General features: G+C 37.1%; 1 protein-coding gene across 7 annotated transcripts; it reads left to right on the forward strand.

Annotated features, from left to right (window-relative positions):
- Positions 1-8,575: 8,575 nt before the first annotated feature.
- LOC106099689 (tetratricopeptide repeat protein 14 homolog) lies at positions 8,576-19,475 on the forward strand. 7 transcript variants are annotated; one of them, XM_013278297.1, is made up of 19 exons: positions 8,576-8,721; positions 8,861-9,167; positions 9,444-9,520; positions 10,119-10,241; positions 10,376-10,596; positions 11,845-11,985; positions 12,382-13,058; positions 13,590-13,882; positions 14,380-14,549; positions 14,742-14,891; positions 15,144-15,218; positions 15,515-15,697; positions 16,167-16,260; positions 16,446-16,601; positions 16,856-17,088; positions 17,232-17,417; positions 17,775-18,005; positions 18,353-18,475; positions 18,928-19,475. In XM_013278297.1, the coding sequence occupies exons 2-19, from the start codon at positions 8,867-8,869 to the stop codon at positions 19,088-19,090; spliced, it is 3,597 nt and encodes a 1,198-aa protein (XP_013133751.1). In that variant the 5' UTR covers positions 8,576-8,721; positions 8,861-8,866; the 3' UTR covers positions 19,091-19,475. The 7 variants fall into 7 exon arrangements, with proteins under 7 accessions (XP_013133751.1, XP_013133756.1, XP_013133752.1 ...); XM_013278302.1 differs by having other exon boundaries at positions 18,955-19,475; XM_013278298.1 differs by having other exon boundaries at positions 17,235-17,417.
- Positions 19,476-19,503: the final 28 nt, after the last annotated feature.

Raw genomic sequence — 19,503 nt, forward strand, 5'->3', positions numbered from 1 at the left:
TTTAAGCAATCGATAAAAAAACGACTCTTTGGCCGTTTTCCAACTGGGAATTCTTAAGTACGCTAATTTAAAAGAAATCGCCACCGTATTAGTTAAGGACATTAAGAATTCTTATCTCACGTCAATAGATTTTTTTTTCTACTGACAGTATTTATTTTATAAACAATTAATATAACTAGTACTACGTATTTAAACGTTTTGTTTTTTTTTTCCTTTTTGGTTTCGGGGAAAAAGTTTTTTTTCTGTATTCCAAAAAAAAAAATTTGGTCCTATAAGTCATTAGGCGGTCAAAAATCGCTTCACTTCTGATGAGCAAGCTTCAACACAGCCTGCAATTCGGCCAAATCATGAAGCACTGTTTTCATTTTTCGTTTTCATTTCACTGATTTACAAACAAATTTGGTTATTGTAGTTATGCTAAGTCATACATATTTTAGTGATTACTATTTTTATTTTTACGTGAAACTAAAACGTAAATCTGCTTGGTTTTAGAAGAATGACAATATCTGAAAGGATAATTGAATAGATAGAGGCAGCAAAAGTAATCGGTAGATATGGTGGGTGGTGAAGATTTATCTTCGTATAACTTTAGTTTAGCATACGGTTATTATAAAATGTCATACATAAAACATATGAAAATGTCATGTTTATAAAACAGAACCTTGAATAAGCTTCCATCACATTGTTATTTCGAGCCTACATAAAAAAACCTTACTTCAAACATCATTAGGAGACGAACAATCGAGTCTCTGATGAATTTCGGTTTATGTTCCACGCCGTAGTCTTTGTGGCTCTACTTTCAGCAACACAATAGGGACAAAAGTTATTCGACGACAATGCGAGCACCAAATACCGATCGTCCAGACCCCCCAAACCCCCTCAAGTGGGAGCCTAACCATTGTTTACTTTAATACTCTACTTTTATGTATATTATCGATACGTTCACAATGTAATCGCTAAATTGAGTTACTGAGCTGGAAATAACGCAAAGAATTTATGACACCCGTCCCATTTAATAGAAATAAAACACCAAATCTTGGATTGTAATGGATACCGGTGGTTATTAATTTCAATCAATGTTTATTCATAATTTAAATAATATACTAGGTATAAAAGTCTTCTTATTAAAACCGTAGAATACAGACGTTTTAATCGGGCGCTTAATTACCATTGACATATAAGGAGGTGCGCATATTACTTGTTTTTTTTATATGACTTTGGTGTGACAATCGACCCGATCAAACTATCGGCTGATATGGTCTATGGTCCGCGGGGGCTCTAATAGGAGCGTCCACCGCGGCGACCTAAGAGGTCAGCGGCGTTCCAATCCGGTAATAATGAAGTAACGGCTCGAATGAACTTAAGATTGCCAGTATATCTTATACGATTACAAAATAGAATTTTTCTATAGTCCATATTATAGATGAAGAGAATTTTGATCGGATAAATCTTTATATTAATTTAAATCAGAAACTTTTAAAAGACGGCATAAGACTGAAAAATATTCCAAAAGCTAGTATTCCTTTCGACAGCTGTACAAAAACCTCTGAACGTTTCTACAAAAGATGTAAAGAATGAACGGGCGAGGGTGTGGGGGGGGGGGAGAAGCCGATTCAATAGCAAAAAGAAGGGATGTGTAGTTACATAAGTATGTTTTGTGGTGCGTGCTGGAAAATGGAATCGTCTATATGGATTTATATAAAATACAATGTATTATAAATATTTTATTATCACTGATCGCAGCTTCTTCATTTTTACTTTTTAAATAATAATAATAACAATTAAAATCAGGGATCACATATATGTATATCCTAATTTCCATATATACATATATATTAAAGTCCGCAACAAATTTTTAATTTTAACGAAACTGTCACAGTTGAAATTTTTCCTATGCATGTAATTTTTAACTTTCCAGTTCGAAGTTTAAGACTAAACTGTACCTATGTGTGCTAAGATTCTTCGTAGACCAGCTAAAAATAAACAATTTTTGTCTTAAATTTATTAGAACAAGACTGCACTATTACATTTTCAAATAAGCATGACTAATGAGTCCTTAACGTATAAAGAGAAGGTTCTTTCACCAATCCCTCCAGTGCGGGACACACAAAAGTCGTATACTCGTTGGCGGTTTCACGAACAACTTTAGTGTGACCCCACAAAGCTGTGGAACGTCATTTAAATGCGCACGTTTCATTGGCTCTGAATGCTTCAGGGAAGTAGAAAAAGAACGGGCCAATTACGAAGCTTTTGTGACTCGTAGCGACCTCTCGAAGTCTCGAGAGTAACTTTATGCATGCGGCTCTAAGTTTATTTTCGGCTTTTGACTATTACTCCTCACTTCTTCAATTATATCGCACTCTTTGCGCTATGTGTTGAATAGTACTTGAAAACGAATTGAAAATAACGAGTATCATAAGCCTTACAATAGAATTAATCAGATAACAATGTTTAAAAAATAATACAAAGATTATTATGGTTATGATACAGAAAAATTTTGTTCATATGATAATTTTAACAAATTTACTATAAACTAGCTGTCGCCCCCGATTTCTTCCACCCTATATTAGGATAAACAAGTAGCCTATAATAAGCCCTTCTATGTCAGCTACCCTTCAGTGAAAGTCCGGTCGAAATCGGTCCAGGCGTTTCGGAGATTATCCGGAACAAACGCGACTTGCGGACAGACAAACAGACAAAAAAATCAAATGCCAATTTCGTTATCAGCAATGCAAATATATCTTCCCGAAATCTGAAATTATTCTCTTGATATTACAAAGAAACTGAAATTTTATTATATGTATAGATTGATTCATCTTCTGTTTACTATATCTAAAACTATTACCATATGTTCTAACACAGATATAGACTTATTGATGAATTCCCAACTGAAAACTTCATATGTCTAAAATTCTTGATTGAAGGTAATCTAACCCAACGTTCTAAAACATTTCTCCTAGATTCGTAAGCGATTACTTTATGAATCCGTCTTAAGGTAGCTAAACGCTAAGCCTTTGATATTTCCGTTTCATTTCCAGTAACCACAGCGGGTCAAAACTATCTTGATCGAAAAATACTTTGATAAAGTAACTCCTACTACTAAGTTCTATAAATTTTCTATTGATTTTTATATAGTAGGCACCAGATCTGAGTAATACTGAAGAAACGTAGCTTTATTTATTCCGAATCAATCAGTTACAATTTTGCGATTAAAACTGAAATTTACTTAAAACTACGGTAGCCAGCATCTTTCTGTTAGTAGAATTATTAAAAACTAGCTGTTCCCGTGCGGCTTCATCATCATCATCCACCTGCCCTTATCCCTTATGGAGGGTCGGCACAGTATGTGCTGCTCTTCCATACATCTCTATCAGCCGTCATATCTGAATCCACTCCTTTTTTAAGCATATCCTCTTTCACACAATCCATCCATACTTTCTTCGGTCTTCCTCTTCCTTTGTAGCCATCCACATTCAATCTTAACACTTTCTGGTTTATGTCCCCATCATTTCGTTGCATAACATGTCCATAACACGCTAACCGTGCGGCTTCATCCGCAAGAAATTATAAAAACTTTATTTTATTGTTAACATTTGTCAAATTCTCAAACGTCAAAATACCAATTACCTTACTATGGCAATTTTGCTTCCTTGATATCGGCAGCAACTTATGGGCTCTTTCCCACAAAAGGGTTTTTATCCAAAATATTTACCCTCTAAATTTAATGGCGTGAAAATATATAGCCTAAAGCGTGACGTAAGTGTAGGGTTTTTTATTAAAAAAGAACTATTCAAAAATATGCTGTGATTGCTGACATCTTCGGCAACAAAGAAGTGTGTGTTTACGCTTTATTATAATAGTAAAGTATAGAAATATAGATAAATGGTTATGTAGTTTGATGGAACCACAAAATTTGTCTCACAAAATCTAACATATCTATTTAATATCAAAACAAATCATTACTCGGCGTGTTATATCTTTTCATATTAAGTTACTTTTTCTTTATACCACCTTCCCAGATGTTACCATTCAATTGACGTCTCAAAGAAATCGAGTCTTTCACAGTCTGCATCAATCTTTGCTCGATTCGCGATAAATAGTTAACTAATAGTTAGTTAATAAAAAACTTACCAAATTATCAAAAAGCGAAACCAATCAAGATGTTTTTGTAAACATTGCTCGCTAAGAAAATCTACTCTTTAACTAAATCTTTAATCTTAAAACAAAAAAGATCCCGGAGTGTCGCCGATAGCAGCAACTGAGACCGCGGTAACCACGTAGGCTGCGATCAAAATGCATTTACGGCGTTTGGGCGTTCGTTAACAGGCCGTCAATACGGCTCTCGGTCCACCCGCAATAAATTTCGTATTGAGCGGACACACAACAAAGCGCGTTTTGTCTTGCAAATGAAAACGCGCACATTTCGCGGCATTGTGCGCGGCTGTTTCGGCGCCCGCCATTATTAACGGCGAACATGAAAGACAAAAGGTTCGTCTGCAGCACTGAGGCTGGCCTAGATAGCGGATTATTGTACTAACACAATAGGAGCGTTAATTCCGCGAGTCCGCCATTATTTTGCTGTTTGCAACTTTATCGCATCAATCGATGATCGCGACCGGCTTTGTTTGCCACCGTCAGCGATTATCCGATATGTTCCTGAAATCACGCGTAATCAACTATATTGTTCCGGTTTCCGCTGCTGCTGTTCACAATGCTATATTTATGTACAAAAACATAGGTACTATGACCGAATATTGTCATTCACAATCGCAACTTACCTTTCATAATCCATCATTTCATTTTATAAATTGTAGGGACACCGTTGCTGATGTATCCGGTTTTAACCATTTAAGCGTTAAAAAATGAATAAACATAAATGAACAACTAAGAAAATTAAAGCTTTCGCTGTATATTTTACTACTACACTATACACGTAATACAAAAATCTTGGAAGATATTAAAAATATTAAATTTATTTTAGACAAACAAATATTATCTGTTATATTATAAGTTAATTCAAAGAAGATAGTTAGTATAAAAATAAGAAACAAATAACATAACTTACCATTATCCGCAAAACAGCACCAGCAATATTGTAATCCGAATTCCATTAACAGAAACACCACAAATCACTAATTATTCACAATCACTGCACAAAAATTCGAAATATAACAATAATTCGAAAAATAATTAAAACTCAGAATAGAATCTAATAATAACGTTTGGCGGGAAACGCGAGAACATCGAAAAAGTTCAACTGGTGCGTGGAACGGAATGTTACTCGAAAGCAAGCGAACGCGCCAAACGGCGGGCACTGGTGGACTGCGATTCAACCAACGCTCGTTCATTTTCCCGCGCCGAATCCTTGCGCACCACGCATCAAACGTCACCCTTTGTCGTACGTTAAACTTAAAAGCATTCAAATGCAAAGGCGAATAATTTGTCTATACAACAACATAAGCGTTATAAAAAGTTAGTTAAATTATTAGTACGTGTAATATAGTATAATACGTGGGAAATCACGAAAATGGTCAAAACCCCAAACTTGTCACTTTAACTCCTAGAAGGACACACGATAGTAGCCTTCCATTTTCAGGATTGAGGGCTACAAAACACATAAATAAATAAACTTTAAAACCTTTATGTCGTTACAGGCTCTCCTTCGCAATACTTTTTTTTTTAAAAAAAAACGAGCAAGCGACGAAGCAGGAGACGCACATAAAGAGGACATTTCTCCTTCCTATGCGTGTCCTCCACCATCAAATCCACTTTTCCTAACCATCCTCTCCTCTCAAGAAAAGCGGTAAAAAGGGAAAGGGACTAAAATTAGGCCGCCGGCATCACACTCATCAGACGAATTGATTCCGCTTCACGCCTGTCTTCTGTGTGTTCGTGGTGTTGCACCAAGCGACCCATTCGTGACGATGTTAAAGCGGGTTATCACAAATAACTTGAATTTCGAAGTAGAACTCCAATAATTGTTATTACCTTCGCTTCTTATTCTTCGTTGTGACGACATCGATGAAACAACGATAGCCGGCAGTTCAGCTGTTCATATTTTCCTTGATTTAAAGTTTAATTTCTGCTGCCACTAATAGATGACCAAATTCAATATATTCATGTCGTCACAATATTGCGTTGTAAATTGTGTTCACATATCGTAGTAGCGGTGGTTAAATGGAATAAATGCATCCGAAAATGTACATCATTAGGTTGGCTTCGCGTCAAATAAGATACATAGCTCATCAAAGGAAGAAGCCAGAGACGAGAAGAGCTGATACAATGTGGAAACGTTGGGTAATATGTCCGATGACAATGGCGCGAATGGAAGACACAAAGCCGCGCGCCGTATTGTGTGAACCCGCACAATACATCTTGCATATACAAACATAACCAATTTACTTTCGTATTCACTAAAAATGACAAGCAATTAACACTCTTATTTGAACGCAATAGAGCCTTTGTTACCATCAGGTATTGCCTATACCTAATGTGCTATTAAGTGTCAGACTACGTTTATATTAATGAATAATTTGATGTTTCAACAATATCTCAACGTAATATCAATGTATCAATTGTGATATAGAAAATTTATTATGCCTTTGTGTTATCAAAATTGCGTAGAGACGTAGACGCGTAGCTTGTAGACATTTCACGTAGCGCTCAATAAAGGGATAATATTTCACGGTTACTCGTTATTGTTAGTCTTTTCGATTATGTTTTGTAAAAATACGTGATGTATTTATGGAATGTTAATAACAATTAGCTTTCGCCCGCGACTTCGTCCGCGAAAAATTAAAAAAGAAAGTAAGTATCCTATGTGTTCCTCCAGACTATCCTTTCCAAATATCCTATCCGCCAAATATCATTGAGATCCATTTAGGCTACAAACTCTAACATAAATGCATCCATCCAGACAAAAGTTTAAAAAGATAGTAAGTTAGAAGTAAGATGTCTATTTTTTGCAATATTGCGATAAAATCAAAATACAATGAATAAAAACTTGTATTAACATCGAACACGTAAAATGGCATGAAAAATAAAATATATCTAAGTAAGAACGTGTACATTCACGTGGAAAAGTTAAAAAGAAGTCTGTAGGGAGGTACTGAAAATAAATAAGTGTTGAGGAATAAAATAAGTTTCGCGGTCCACCATTGTGCGGAGGGCGGGCCGCCTCCTAGTCCAAACAGTATTTCCATTGTGTCTGCCATTACCTAGCCCTCTTTTCGTCTTTTGTATTCGCCTCTTCTATTGAAGTGAGACCTTCCCAATGACGCTTTATGACCGCTTTGAAGTATGCAAGATATGGCGAAACATATCTACACGTTTCTTTACATTTTCTTTGATTATGTTACATTTCAATGTACTTATCTAAAGATATTTTCTATAGGGGAAGGACCTGTTTATTTCTTTATTTCCGATATCAACAATCGCTAATTCGAACGTGTAATTTAGACCATGTTTTTTCTCATTAGCTTTCATTTTTATATCTACAACTAATATGTTTGTACGTAAACATTCATACAAATGCCCTGGTTCGAAAATCTAACCCATAAATTAATTGGTTTGATACAATTTTGAGTTACACATACAAGTTTGATACAATACTATTACTACCTATGTTAATTATTATAAAGCTACAGCATTAGAGGGTTTTCTAACTTTTACAGATATTTCGATTATGTAATCTTAAACTGATTTTATTTTTTAGGTTTACCAGGAAAGTAAAACGTCTCGCTATGTTACGGAAAACCTACGGAACTATTTTTTTGTAATGACAACCCAATTTATATCTATACATATAATAAAATCGGAGTGTCTGTAATGTCAAATGAAAAATTACAGATTTCAGGAAGATGATGTATTTACGTTGCTGATAACAAAAATCACATTTTTTTCTATTTGTCCGCAAGCCCTATTTGTTCCTACCGAACTTTCACTGAAGGGTAGCTGACATAGACGGGCATATTATACGCTACTTTTGTATCTAAATATTCCGTGGACATATTCGCAGGCTACAGTTAGTTTATAACATAAAAACTCGTTTCCATGGCATTACCTTTGTTGGTTGTCGTCGAGTTGTCAAAATGTTTTATTTTAATCGGGTAATATTCTTGGTAAATTGATAGTATGATGTGTTAATATTCTGAAAATATTTATAGTCGTGGTGAAAAAAATAAATACACGTAGGATAAGTCTACAATACTGAATTTCATTTTTAAATGACATTTATTCGTTGGATGTATTGACAGTGACAAATACATAAAGTGTTACAATATTCATGGAGTAACGTAACGATGAAAAAGGTAAGGTAACACCTTTTGATTTTGTAGATCAAATCCTTGTTCTGTTATTTTTTTTCTATTTTGTGTAAAGCTAAAACATCGGTGTATTTTAGTTCTAACTTTGCTTTTTTTATATCCTTGGCTTGACACTTTACTTTCATAGAAAACGCAGTCTAATCATAAAATCAACCTACTCAAAGTCTTTATGAGTACTTAAACTATTTTAAACTCAGTAGAATTTAAAATTACTATTGGTAACACCAAACCAAAACTAGTGTATGGTTTTTAATTTTTTGTTTCGTTTCGTTTTCGACGCCATCTTTGATGGTTGAAACTGAAAGTGCGTGAAAGAGTTTATTGTAAAAGGAATATGTCAAGCACAATATAAATTACGTTTTTTTTTTCAAATTGAATCATAACTTTGGAGGGAACGGTAAGTTGATATCAATATCTCATTATATCTATACAAGTTAATTTTTGCGTAAAAAATCTTATCAAAATGGCGTCTCATAGTCGGCGTGCACCTTATTCTTAAATTATTAGTAAAAGTATGTTCTCAATTCTTGTTCTAGTATAACATGGAGGCCACATTGGATGCGTCCTTAGTGGCGCAATCCATAAATTACCATGGGCAACAACTGCAAAAAACATGGGAGTCCGAACGAGGTGAAGACGATTTGTCGAAAATTGGCGTGGGTGGCTTGGATTTCGCCGTCTACCAGTCTAGACATAAGCATCTCACTTTTCAAGACCGTAGCAAGCGCCTCAAACTTCATCAGTTTATTGCCAAAGAAGCTAATGCCTTGTTCGACGCATCGTTATTAGAGGAAACTCCAACATCTTCGAGTTTAGGAATCGACGCTACAACGCCAGAAGACAGTAAGTAAAAGTTGATTTATTTTTTACAATCTACAAATGACTGAATGTCCATGGACAGCGATAATCTCGTTGTTCCCGCTTCTTGTTTGCCCTCTTCACAAAGAGAAATGATTTCACAACCTTAACAAAAAAATTAAAACGTAGATTGTTTTTTCATAAAGTCATGAAGACTAATTTTAAGAAAGATTCATTACAAAATGTAATGCCATTTTAATACAAATTATACTTAAAAATTCCAACAGGAAATTTTAAAGTAACTGTACAACTTTGTTTCAGATATGTATGCATTGATGCCGCCATTTGAAACATTTTTGAATGTAGACAAATCAGCAAGGTTACGGCATTTCTTTGAAGTAAGTAATTGTTTGGATTTCCTTGTATGTATTGTTAGATCTTATTCTCAAAAAGTTCTGAATAGTTTTCACAATTTATCGTCACTTCTGTATCATAAATGACTAATAAGTTTAATAAGCACTAAAAAAAAGTAAACATATTTAAAATAACTTAACATTAACTCCCACATGTAAAAATACATACCTAATAAAATTGGCCTCAGTTGGCCTTGTTGAATTCATTGTAATGCAACATTGAATATAAACAATATGCTAACCCTGAGTTTACTGTTCAAAAATTACTAGTAACTCAAGAATAGACTGGCTATTTTATTTTATTATGATTATATTCAAATTACTCAAATTGTGTAATAAAAAATTATTGCACAATAAAATAGTTTATATGCTAACTGACAAGGCCTGTATTTATAGTGTGACAACCTTAATCCACCTGTTAAAAGTGGTACTGGTAACACAATTATTGCGACCTGATTGGCCAACCCATTGATCAAACTAATGGAAAAAAAATCCAATGTGTCATTTGGCCCTACATGAGCACCTGTTTATTTTTCATTTCAATTAACTTTGTGTTTTATAAAATGTGAATGTTCTTGTTTAGAATGTGAAGACGGGGGAACTGATAATAGGAGCAGTCATCAACAGGACTCAATCTGGAATGATGCTCAAGGTGTTGTGTACTGCGGGTCCCACCTCCAGATTTGTTGCAGATATCAATGTCAAGGTATGATACATTCTTTTACCTTACTCACACTGTTTACCTACTTAAAAATTATACAGTTCTTAATAAAGAAAAATTAATAATGACTGCAAAAGTTGTACTACAGCACCTCATTAATTTTAAGTATTTTATGACAGGCTTTTCTACCCGTGGCAAATATCATTCCTGCGGTGGACAAGAAAAATGTGTCAAGAAACTACCTGATGAATGACACTGTTTGCTGTGAAGTTATTGAAGTAATTCCAGACACCGACAAAATGGTGTGCGGCATGAAAGGAGTTACTCGGGGCCCAGAAGACCCTCAGCCTAAGCCCCCTCTCGGCCTTCTCAGCACCGACGACTTTCCTCTCATCTACAAGTATGTATACACTTAGTTTTGTTTGTCAAACCAATTTATTTTTTACACTTGCAGATCTGTCAATGCAATTTTTAACACAATTTATATGTGTAGATTGTATATGTTCATGCTATTTTGTGAAGATGTTTGAAGTGAGAAATCAGCGAGTAAAAGAAGATAATGGAACCAAGAATAAATGATCTGAAGAACTGGAATTCCAGACGGGACAATTTTTGAAACTTCATCAAACAATATCTATGCTTTTGTAGAATATTAGAAGAGTTTGTCTATGTGGGCTGTTCACTGTCATCTTGTGGTTGAGAATAAGAGGATTTAAATTTTTGTTTCACTAGTTTATGATCACATTTCAGTAAACATTCACACTGCTCACCCAAGTTGTGCAAAATATGCATGCTTAAAAAATACTATAAATTGACAGTTGAAAAATTATTTACATGGATTTGTGATGGAAATTACTGTCTTATTAGAAGATTTTGTGTTTTATTGTCTCAAGAATTTTATGCAGAAATTGAGTCAATTAAACAATACACACTTTTTGTTACGTAAGAAGGTCAGTACAAAACTTAGGGTTCACTACCTGCATTCTGATTATGTGAATGGGACTTGTTATTCTATATTAAAGTTAACATTTAATATTCCAGCAATTATCTGAAACAATTGGTTGGACTTTATTATAATGAACATTTATTGGATGTTGGAGTATTTATTTATAATAAAATGGAGTAGCCAACGCACTTATATATTTAGCTGAGGCGAGGCTCATAAGAAAACTAAGTAGCAGCGCAAGTTGTTGTTCGGTTTCATAGGAGTTGTTGACGGCCGGGCTGGAAAAGAAACACTGTTTGTCATTATTTTAGGGTGTTTTTTTCTAGGTTTAGCAACAATCCCAAGACCCGTTTGTAATACCCACTACATTGTTGTGACTGTAGCTGAGACAATTTTGGTAATATTAATGTCACATCTTGAGGCAGCATCACCTAATATATGATGTTATATTTCTGTGTGAAAGAATAAAATACCAGTAAAATAACATTTTTAGAACAGCTTCATGGCAACAGGTGAGGACTATGTACCATGTGACATTATGCAGACAGTTTTGATAGGAATATAATGTACAGCTAAGCCAAGTTAAATTTTAATCATATTTTTTTTATTTTGAATACCTCTGGAATGACATCATTACATAATGAATGGAAAGGCCATTTTATTTCATTAACTTGTCACTAACATGGTGTATGTTTTAAACAGGAAAACCTTGGAAATGAAAGGAGAAAGTTATGAAGCCATTTTAGAGAAGAGTCCAGGCTTCAATAACCCTAACTGCGTCCAATATCTTTCGGAACTCCTCGGCATTGCAAATATGCACTGCACCAATTTTTCATCTTTGAGGTAAGTTTCATTTTATCATTAACTTACTATACATCACCACTGAGGGTTTCAGAGTCTACCTTAAGTTTTGGTGGCAATTAGGTCACAGTCAATCTGGCACTCACCCAAAGCAGGTTGACTTCACACATATCTTTGAATTTCTTTGTAGATGTACAGGTAGCATTATAATCTTTTCTTTCACCATAAGAACGTCATATACAAACGAAATTCGAAAAACGAAAAATTTATTGGTCATTGGGGTGATTTGATCCCAGGATCTGCAGATTATAAGTCAAGTCCTTAACCCCAGAGCTATCTACACTCTTAAACTAATTTTTGTGCTCTTAAATTTTATTTAACTTTTGTGACTTTTAATATTAAAATAAGTTGTATTAATTGTGATTTTTTTTTATTCAGAGGTGGATTTCAAACTACGGAATACGCAGATGAACTTCGTCAGGCTCAAGCAAGCAAGTGGGCATTCCGTTCTGTTGCGGAAGGGATAGAACACTTCAAGGCTGGACGACATTCTGAAGCATTCCAGTGTCTCAACAAAGCACTGAGTATTGATCCCAGAAATGTTGAAGGACTTGTTGCCAGAGGGGCATTGTATGCAAACAGTGGAACATTTAAGAAAGCTATAGAAGACTTTGAAACATCACTAAAATTGAACCCTAACCATGCAAATGCTCGAAAATACTTGGGAGAGACTTTAGTAGCACTCGGACGTAGTTATGAAGATGAGAACAAAATAACGGAAGCACAAAAAGCTTACGAAGACTGTTTAGCTATTATCCCATTCCATGAAGAAGCACAAAACTCTCTCGATTTCCTTAAGAGTAAAACATCTACTACAAAGCCATTGATTGAACCGGCAGAACTTTTGCTACCAGGACTAACGGGTGCAAAGTCATTCGAAATGAAAGAAACTCTCAAGCAACTACTGAATCTTACAGAAAAGAAAGACAAGAAGAAGAAAAAGAAGCGAGGGAAAGGGAAGAAGAAAAGGTCCAGCAGTTCTTCATCATCATCAAGTGATACTTCAAGCTCCAGCTCGTCCTCGGAGTCGTCGTCATCATCTTCTGATTCTAGTGGTAAGGGAGTTTCACAACTGAGCCAGAGTAAGGACTTCCATCAGGTAGAAAGTTGTAAAAAGTAATATATGTGAAGTGCATTATAATCTAAGTTAAATCACTAAACAAACTTTAACCCTCTTAGTACATGATGTGAAATTTAAATACAAATGTATGTCTAACAAAGGCTGTTCCTACTTCTGTCTTACATGAGTTTCACAAACTTTTGCTTCTAATTTAAACATAATCGAATGTTTTCATCAATTAATTTCAACTGTTCTGACTCAAAATCTTCTAAAGAGTTAATAAACTATTGTTTTAGCTTTGTAATATGAACTAAATAACTTAAACAGATTGTTATGTTACTTAGATAATGCCTGGTTCACAGTTGGATAGTAGCACAAGGCAGGCATGGATCTTATGGACTCACTGACTCACTGGCGCCAATCACATGCCAGTTGCATTCCAGTCAGTTATTGAGCGCGACTGTCCAACTGTACTGGGCAAATGTGATCCAGACGTAATGTTATAAAAGTGATTGTGTTTTTAAAGATTCGGAAGGTCCGAACCGCAAGAAGAAGCGTCGGTCGCAGTCGAACAGCAAGCGACAGCGGTCGCTGTCGCCGCTGAGCAAGCGCATGGCCATCCTGGGCGACGCGGAGTCCGCCTCGCGCACGCACAACTCGCAGTTCAACCACCCCTACGGCTACCAGCCGCCGCCGCCCGCCGCGCCCGCGCCGCACCTCCCGCACCACCCGCAACACCAGCAGCACCAGCAGCACCAGCACGACGAGCCCGCCGCCGCGCCCGCGCGCTCGCAGGCTGATGTCGATTATGAAATTAAAGTCAGTATTTATACTTTTTGATATGTCTAAGGCATTTACCAGACAAAAAAAACATACAGACGAATTGAGTACCTCCTTCTTTTGGGAAGTCGGTAAAAAAATAATTTCAACTAGCCAATACCAGACAAATAAGTAATAACAAAATGTTAAAAGTATAAACATAACATTTTGAATAGATTAAAATTGTGTTTGCGGCATTTTTTGTTTGCTTCAAAATAGATGGTTCCTTTTTTGATCGTCTTGTATCGTAAGCCACAGTTTTGACGATTTATACGTAAAGTAATGCGTCGTAATTAATTGTATTTTTGACAAAACATGTCTTGCAAAATATGAGTTTGAAACTTAAGATGATTTATGTAGGAGCCATCGAATTGTGAATTTAAAATATTACATTATCTAGCTTTCCAACATAAAGTAATCATTGTAACAACTTTAAATCGAACATTTAATATTAATTCTGTGCGCTAGTGAATTTATTTTAAGTATTTAATCTTTAGGTTCGGAAGTTCTTGGAAATGACAAAAGAAGACTCGGACTATGAAGACAAGGTGCGCAACTTCCTGGAGGAGACTGCGCAGTACAAGCGCAACCGCAAGATGCAGGAGCTCGGACAGCAGACGCAGCCCGGCGCCGAGCACGACAAGAAAAAGAAGAAGAAGAAGGACAAGTAAGTCAACACCCCCTTGCTATTGTTCCTTTTAAATGATATGGATGGAAATGGGAGAAGACTAAAATAGACATCCATTGGTATACTCGGTTGAAGTGTTTGATTAACAAATACCTATTTTAGCTAACTAGCTAGAACGCTACTAACAAACTAATCACGATAGCCCACTTAATGTTTATCATTTAATACAAGGAAAAAGAAGAAGGAATCTAAAAGGAAGCGCAAAGAGCAGGAGAGAGAAGATAAAAGGAAGGCGAAGCTAGCGCGCTCCGCCAGCAACAACGACTACAGCCTGCGGGACTTGGACAACATCGGAGATAAGAAACTAAGAGATGCTATTAGGTAGTTTATTCAGAAAATAAATGTTCATTTTCATTGAATTTTCCATAGTTAAGATGAAAGAAAAAATCTTAATTTCATTATTTTACTTTGCTACCTAGAACACTGTTGCTCTACAAACGACAAATAAAAGTATTCTTAATAAATTTCTTTGTCATAACTAAGACCATTGCTAGTCTAAAAACTACTTACTGCTTGTGTGTTCTTGCTAGTTTGTGGGTAGAGTTACAAATATTAAAAATATGAACATTGCAGGAAGGAATTGAAAGGAAAATCCAAGAGGGACCTCAGTTCCGATGGGGAATATGAAAGAAAGCACAGTGATAAGAGGTACTTTTATGTATAATACAATATACAATATATAATACAATCGTTACATTTTAAACATTTAAAACTAGCGCTCGTCCGCGAAAAAGTTGCCCATGATGTTTCTGCATATATCAAGTTACCTTTCCATCCAAATTAAGTCAGTTATTTTGGAGATTACATGGAACATATAGACAATTTTTTTTACAAAAATACTTCGTTATCATTAACACAAGTACATTATTATTGCCATAATTTGCCAGTTATAACACCATTTATTAGAAAATAGGTAAACGATTGACTTGTAAATATTTTTCTAGGATGATGGACGACATGCCGGGCTTGGACGACCTGGAGTCCAAGATCAGCGCGTACCACGTGATGGTGGAGAAGGAGGCCCTGAAGCGGGACGGCCGCGCCTCCCTCAGCCCCATAGACCAAGCACCTCCGCCGCCACTAGAGAAACCTAAGTGGAAGATGTCTATGAGTGCGGTTAAGGAAACGTTAGTATACATTACTACTGCTACTAAACAAAAGTTATCAGCTTCTGAAATTTAGAGCCATGTAGCTTGTAATTTATACTGTTTTACATCTGCTTTTAAATGTTATTGGCTGGTAGTAAGACTGGTTTTTGGTTATATCAAAATTAGAAATGTGTTTAAAATTAAAAGATGGTTGAGAAATAATAGTTCTAAATTTTAAATTTCAGGTGATTAAAAATAGTCATTCTTGGATATACAAGTTGTATTTTCAAATGTATTATGTGATGTGTGTTATAACAATTTTTCGTTTCAGTACAAGATAGTTATTATTTTATATAACATTACATACATTAAAAACACAACATGTTGTCTACGGCTTCACATGCGTTTTGTTTGAGTAAATTTTCCTCTTTCGTGAAAAGGTTGTAAATTAAGGTTTCTGATACACAAAAACAAGATTTATAGGCAATATACACAGTTTATTTTTTAGTAGGGTTAAGAAGAAGGATACGCCGGTACAGAAGGGATACAAAGAACGTTACGCGTTTGAAGATAGTTCTGATGAATCCCAAGAACAAACTAAGGTAAGTTTACATTTTACTAAGGTTGTGCAACTAATAAAATATAAGGAAAACCAACTTTTTACAAGAGAAGAGGGCAAGAGGGCAAACCAAGGTGATATTTCGGTTTCGGTTTTGTCTTTCCTCTATTAGTGTGATAATTTCCAAGGTTTCTAAATTATGTTATTAATGATGAACTGATGTATTAGCCGTCGCCGTCGAGTGGTGATAAGAACGTGTCGGTGCGACGCGCCATGGCCATGAAGGAGCCCGGCCCCGGCAAGTCGCGCGAGCCCGACCCGCCCGGCACCGAGCCGCCGCACCACCACCAGCACCAACACCCGCACCCGCATCCGCATCCGCCGGTACACACACACACAAACACACGCGCACACAACATACAACAAACATAGAGACAAATTTTGTGCTGTCCATGTTAAAAAATCCCTATTTTTTTTTTAATATTCCCTTTTCAATCAATTCCTAAAATGTTTTTCTACCGATATTATTTTTAATTCTTTTATTTTTTGCTATATTTGTAACTTATAGAATATTATTTGCGTTTTTTTCCTTCAAAGCATGTTTTTATTTGTTGTATTATTTTAATTTCCATCCACAGGTGCGCAAAGGCAATATAGTGCTAGACAAATTCGGTTCGTTCCGATTGGCGCAGGAGGGCGAGACGCCGGTGTGCGTGGGCGACGCGCGCCCCGAGCAGTTCGTGACGCGCATCAAGCCGCCCTCGCCCGCCGCGCGCCGCCCGCGCTCGCCGCCCTCGCCGCCCTCGCCGCGCCGCCGCTCCTCCAACTCCTCCGAGGACGACCGCCGCTCGCCCAAGCGCTCCCGCAGCAGGTCCACCCTCTCACTACCTACCACTACCGCTATTTACTCACGACAAACACGCATGTGGAACCTTACACTAGCTAAAACACTACAATTTAGGATCGTGTACTATTCCTTGCTTTATATATGTATTTTATAATAAAAATAATTAGCAGGTCCCGGCCCCGCAAGTATCGATCGAGGTCCGGTTCGCGGTCGCGGTCGGCGTCCACCGGCAGCGCGTCGCCCGCCTCGCGCCGCCGCCGCTCGCCCTCGCCGCGCTCGCGCTCGCGCTCCGACGCCAGCCGCTCATACTACTCGCGCAGCCGCTCGCGCTCCCGCTCCGGCTCCAGGGACAGGTGAGACATCGGCCTGATGATGCAGAACTTCCCTCAAGATCAATCAATGTTTATATGACTAGCTGATGGTCGCTACTTTGCGTGAAATACAAAATAGTAAAAGTTATTAGCCTATGTTACACACCTTTAATGTAGCTTTTTAATGTTGAAAGAATTTTGAAAATCTGTCCAATAATTTTCGAATTATTTTGATACATACAAAAAATTACTATAAACTTGGAACAATGGTATGCACTATCCTAATAAATACCCATTCACCCTTTTTAAAATTATCATTTACATACAGATTAACTATTTTTTGAGATGTAACAATTTGAAATGTTAAGATATTGTCAATTAATATTGCATGTGTTGCAGGATGCGGCGCAACAACCGGCGCGGCAACTGGCGCGGGCGCGGCGGCTTCGAGCGCGGCACGTACTACCGGCCGCGCTTCCACACCTACAACGGCAACAGCCGGGGCCGCGGCCGCGGGGACTTCCGCCGCGACGACGGCCGCCGCTTCCAGCCCGACTGGCGCGACAACCGCTCGCGCGGCGGCCGCCCCTTCCGCCCGCGCCGCGGCGGCCCGCGCGGCCGCCCCTTCCGGTCAGCACCACACACCTCAACATGACTAGCTTCTGCCCGCCACTTCATCCGCGTCAATTACACAACTGTAACAAGTAGCTGTTAGAGATTGCTCATAACAATTAGACCGCCTTTGTGCAAATAGTATTTGATAAATAACTTACGTGTTCTTCATGGCTATTTCATATGTCCATTATATGCTTCAAATTTCATCTAAATCTACTGATCCATCGATCCAAACTTTCGCATTAATAACATAAGTAAGATTAGTTTAGTATGATAAAGTAACGTTATAATAGAATAACCTTTCCCCAACTTCGACTGCTAAGATAGATTACTGTAAGTTTAAAAAACGATGTATTGAACAGAGGCGGGTTCCGTGACTTCCGCGAGCGGCGCGGCGGACGCTACTCGCGCTCGCGCAGCCCCGACCGCACGCGGCGCTCGCGCTCCTACAGCCCCGAGCGACGCGACAAGGACAACAGGGACAGGTCGGTATCTCACACCTTACACACACACAATACAAGGCACCAATCTGTGTGCGCTTTAGCCTACATTTCCATTGTGTCATACAGAAAACTATTTTTATTAAGAATTTTAACATTGTAATGAAGTAATAGTTTGTATTAGAACGCGCGCATACTTTTTAACAAACTATCGCACAGCTGGTTAGTCGCGCTTTGATTCCTATGAGCTTATATGGAGGTGCGCAGAATACTCGATTTTTTGGTGTATAACTAAACACCTGTTTAGTTATACCTGAATTTCACCTGAATGGGCTTCGAAACAATCGACAATCGGACAACAGTTTTATGATTGTTCAGTTAAAGGTGTGCGACTACTCTTAGTGTATGCACCAATTTCTTTACCCAGATACTGAATTTGTTTCAACTTTGCTTTCTAAGCTTGCTTCTTCCGATTAGCATCACAATTGATATTACAGCTACTCTCGTTTGTCCGAACGCAACAGCCACCGCAGCGAGGGCGAGTACGAGGAGGAGCGTTACGTGGACCGCAAAGAGTACGACGGCAAGTGGGCCGACGGCAACGAGCCCGACAGGACCCAGCACGAGGAGAAGGCCCCAGAAGAGGCGCCCAAAGAATAGCCCCATCAATCTACACTTTTACCCTCTCCCCCTCTCCCTCCCCCGACTTCATGTTTCTTGTTAAGACTAGTATTAAAAAATTCTACTATAAGGTGCTTACAGATTTAAAAATAAGTTTCATTTAATGTAGGATTTAAAATTGTAAATATATAAGTGGCTACAAATGTAACAATCCATGTTTGACTCTTGCATTTTGTTTTTTTTTATAAACAATACTTATTTGCAATATTATCTCTTGTTGTGTTTATTCAATAAATAGTAGGTTTGTATTGATTCCTTGTAATGTTTTAGTAATCATTCCAGTGTAGAACTAAAACTCGACTAAATTACAAATATAGATCATTCTATTGGTGTGTAATAATTAAAGATAATTATTAAAATGAAATTGTTGTTTTATTTCAAAATCAAAATGT

The sequence above is a fragment of the Papilio polytes genome, unplaced genomic scaffold, assembly GCF_000836215.1.
Source record: "Papilio polytes unplaced genomic scaffold, Ppol_1.0 DF824102.1, whole genome shotgun sequence".
Lineage (NCBI taxonomy): Eukaryota > Metazoa > Arthropoda > Insecta > Lepidoptera > Papilionidae > Papilio > Papilio polytes.

What these genes read in the sequence shown, in the direction of transcription:
- LOC106099689 (XM_013278297.1), top strand. Translation starts at nt 8,867, where the DNA reads ATGGAGGCCACATTGGATGCGTCCTTAGTGGCGCAATCCATAAATTAC. An exon ending in AGAAAGCACAGTGATAAGAG is followed by an intron (nt 15,219 to 15,514) that starts GTACTTTTATGT and finishes ATATTTTTCTAG; the next exon opens with GATGATGGACGACATGCCGG. An exon ending in ACCCGCATCCGCATCCGCCG is followed by an intron (nt 16,602 to 16,855) that starts GTACACACACAC and finishes TTCCATCCACAG; the next exon opens with GTGCGCAAAGGCAATATAGT.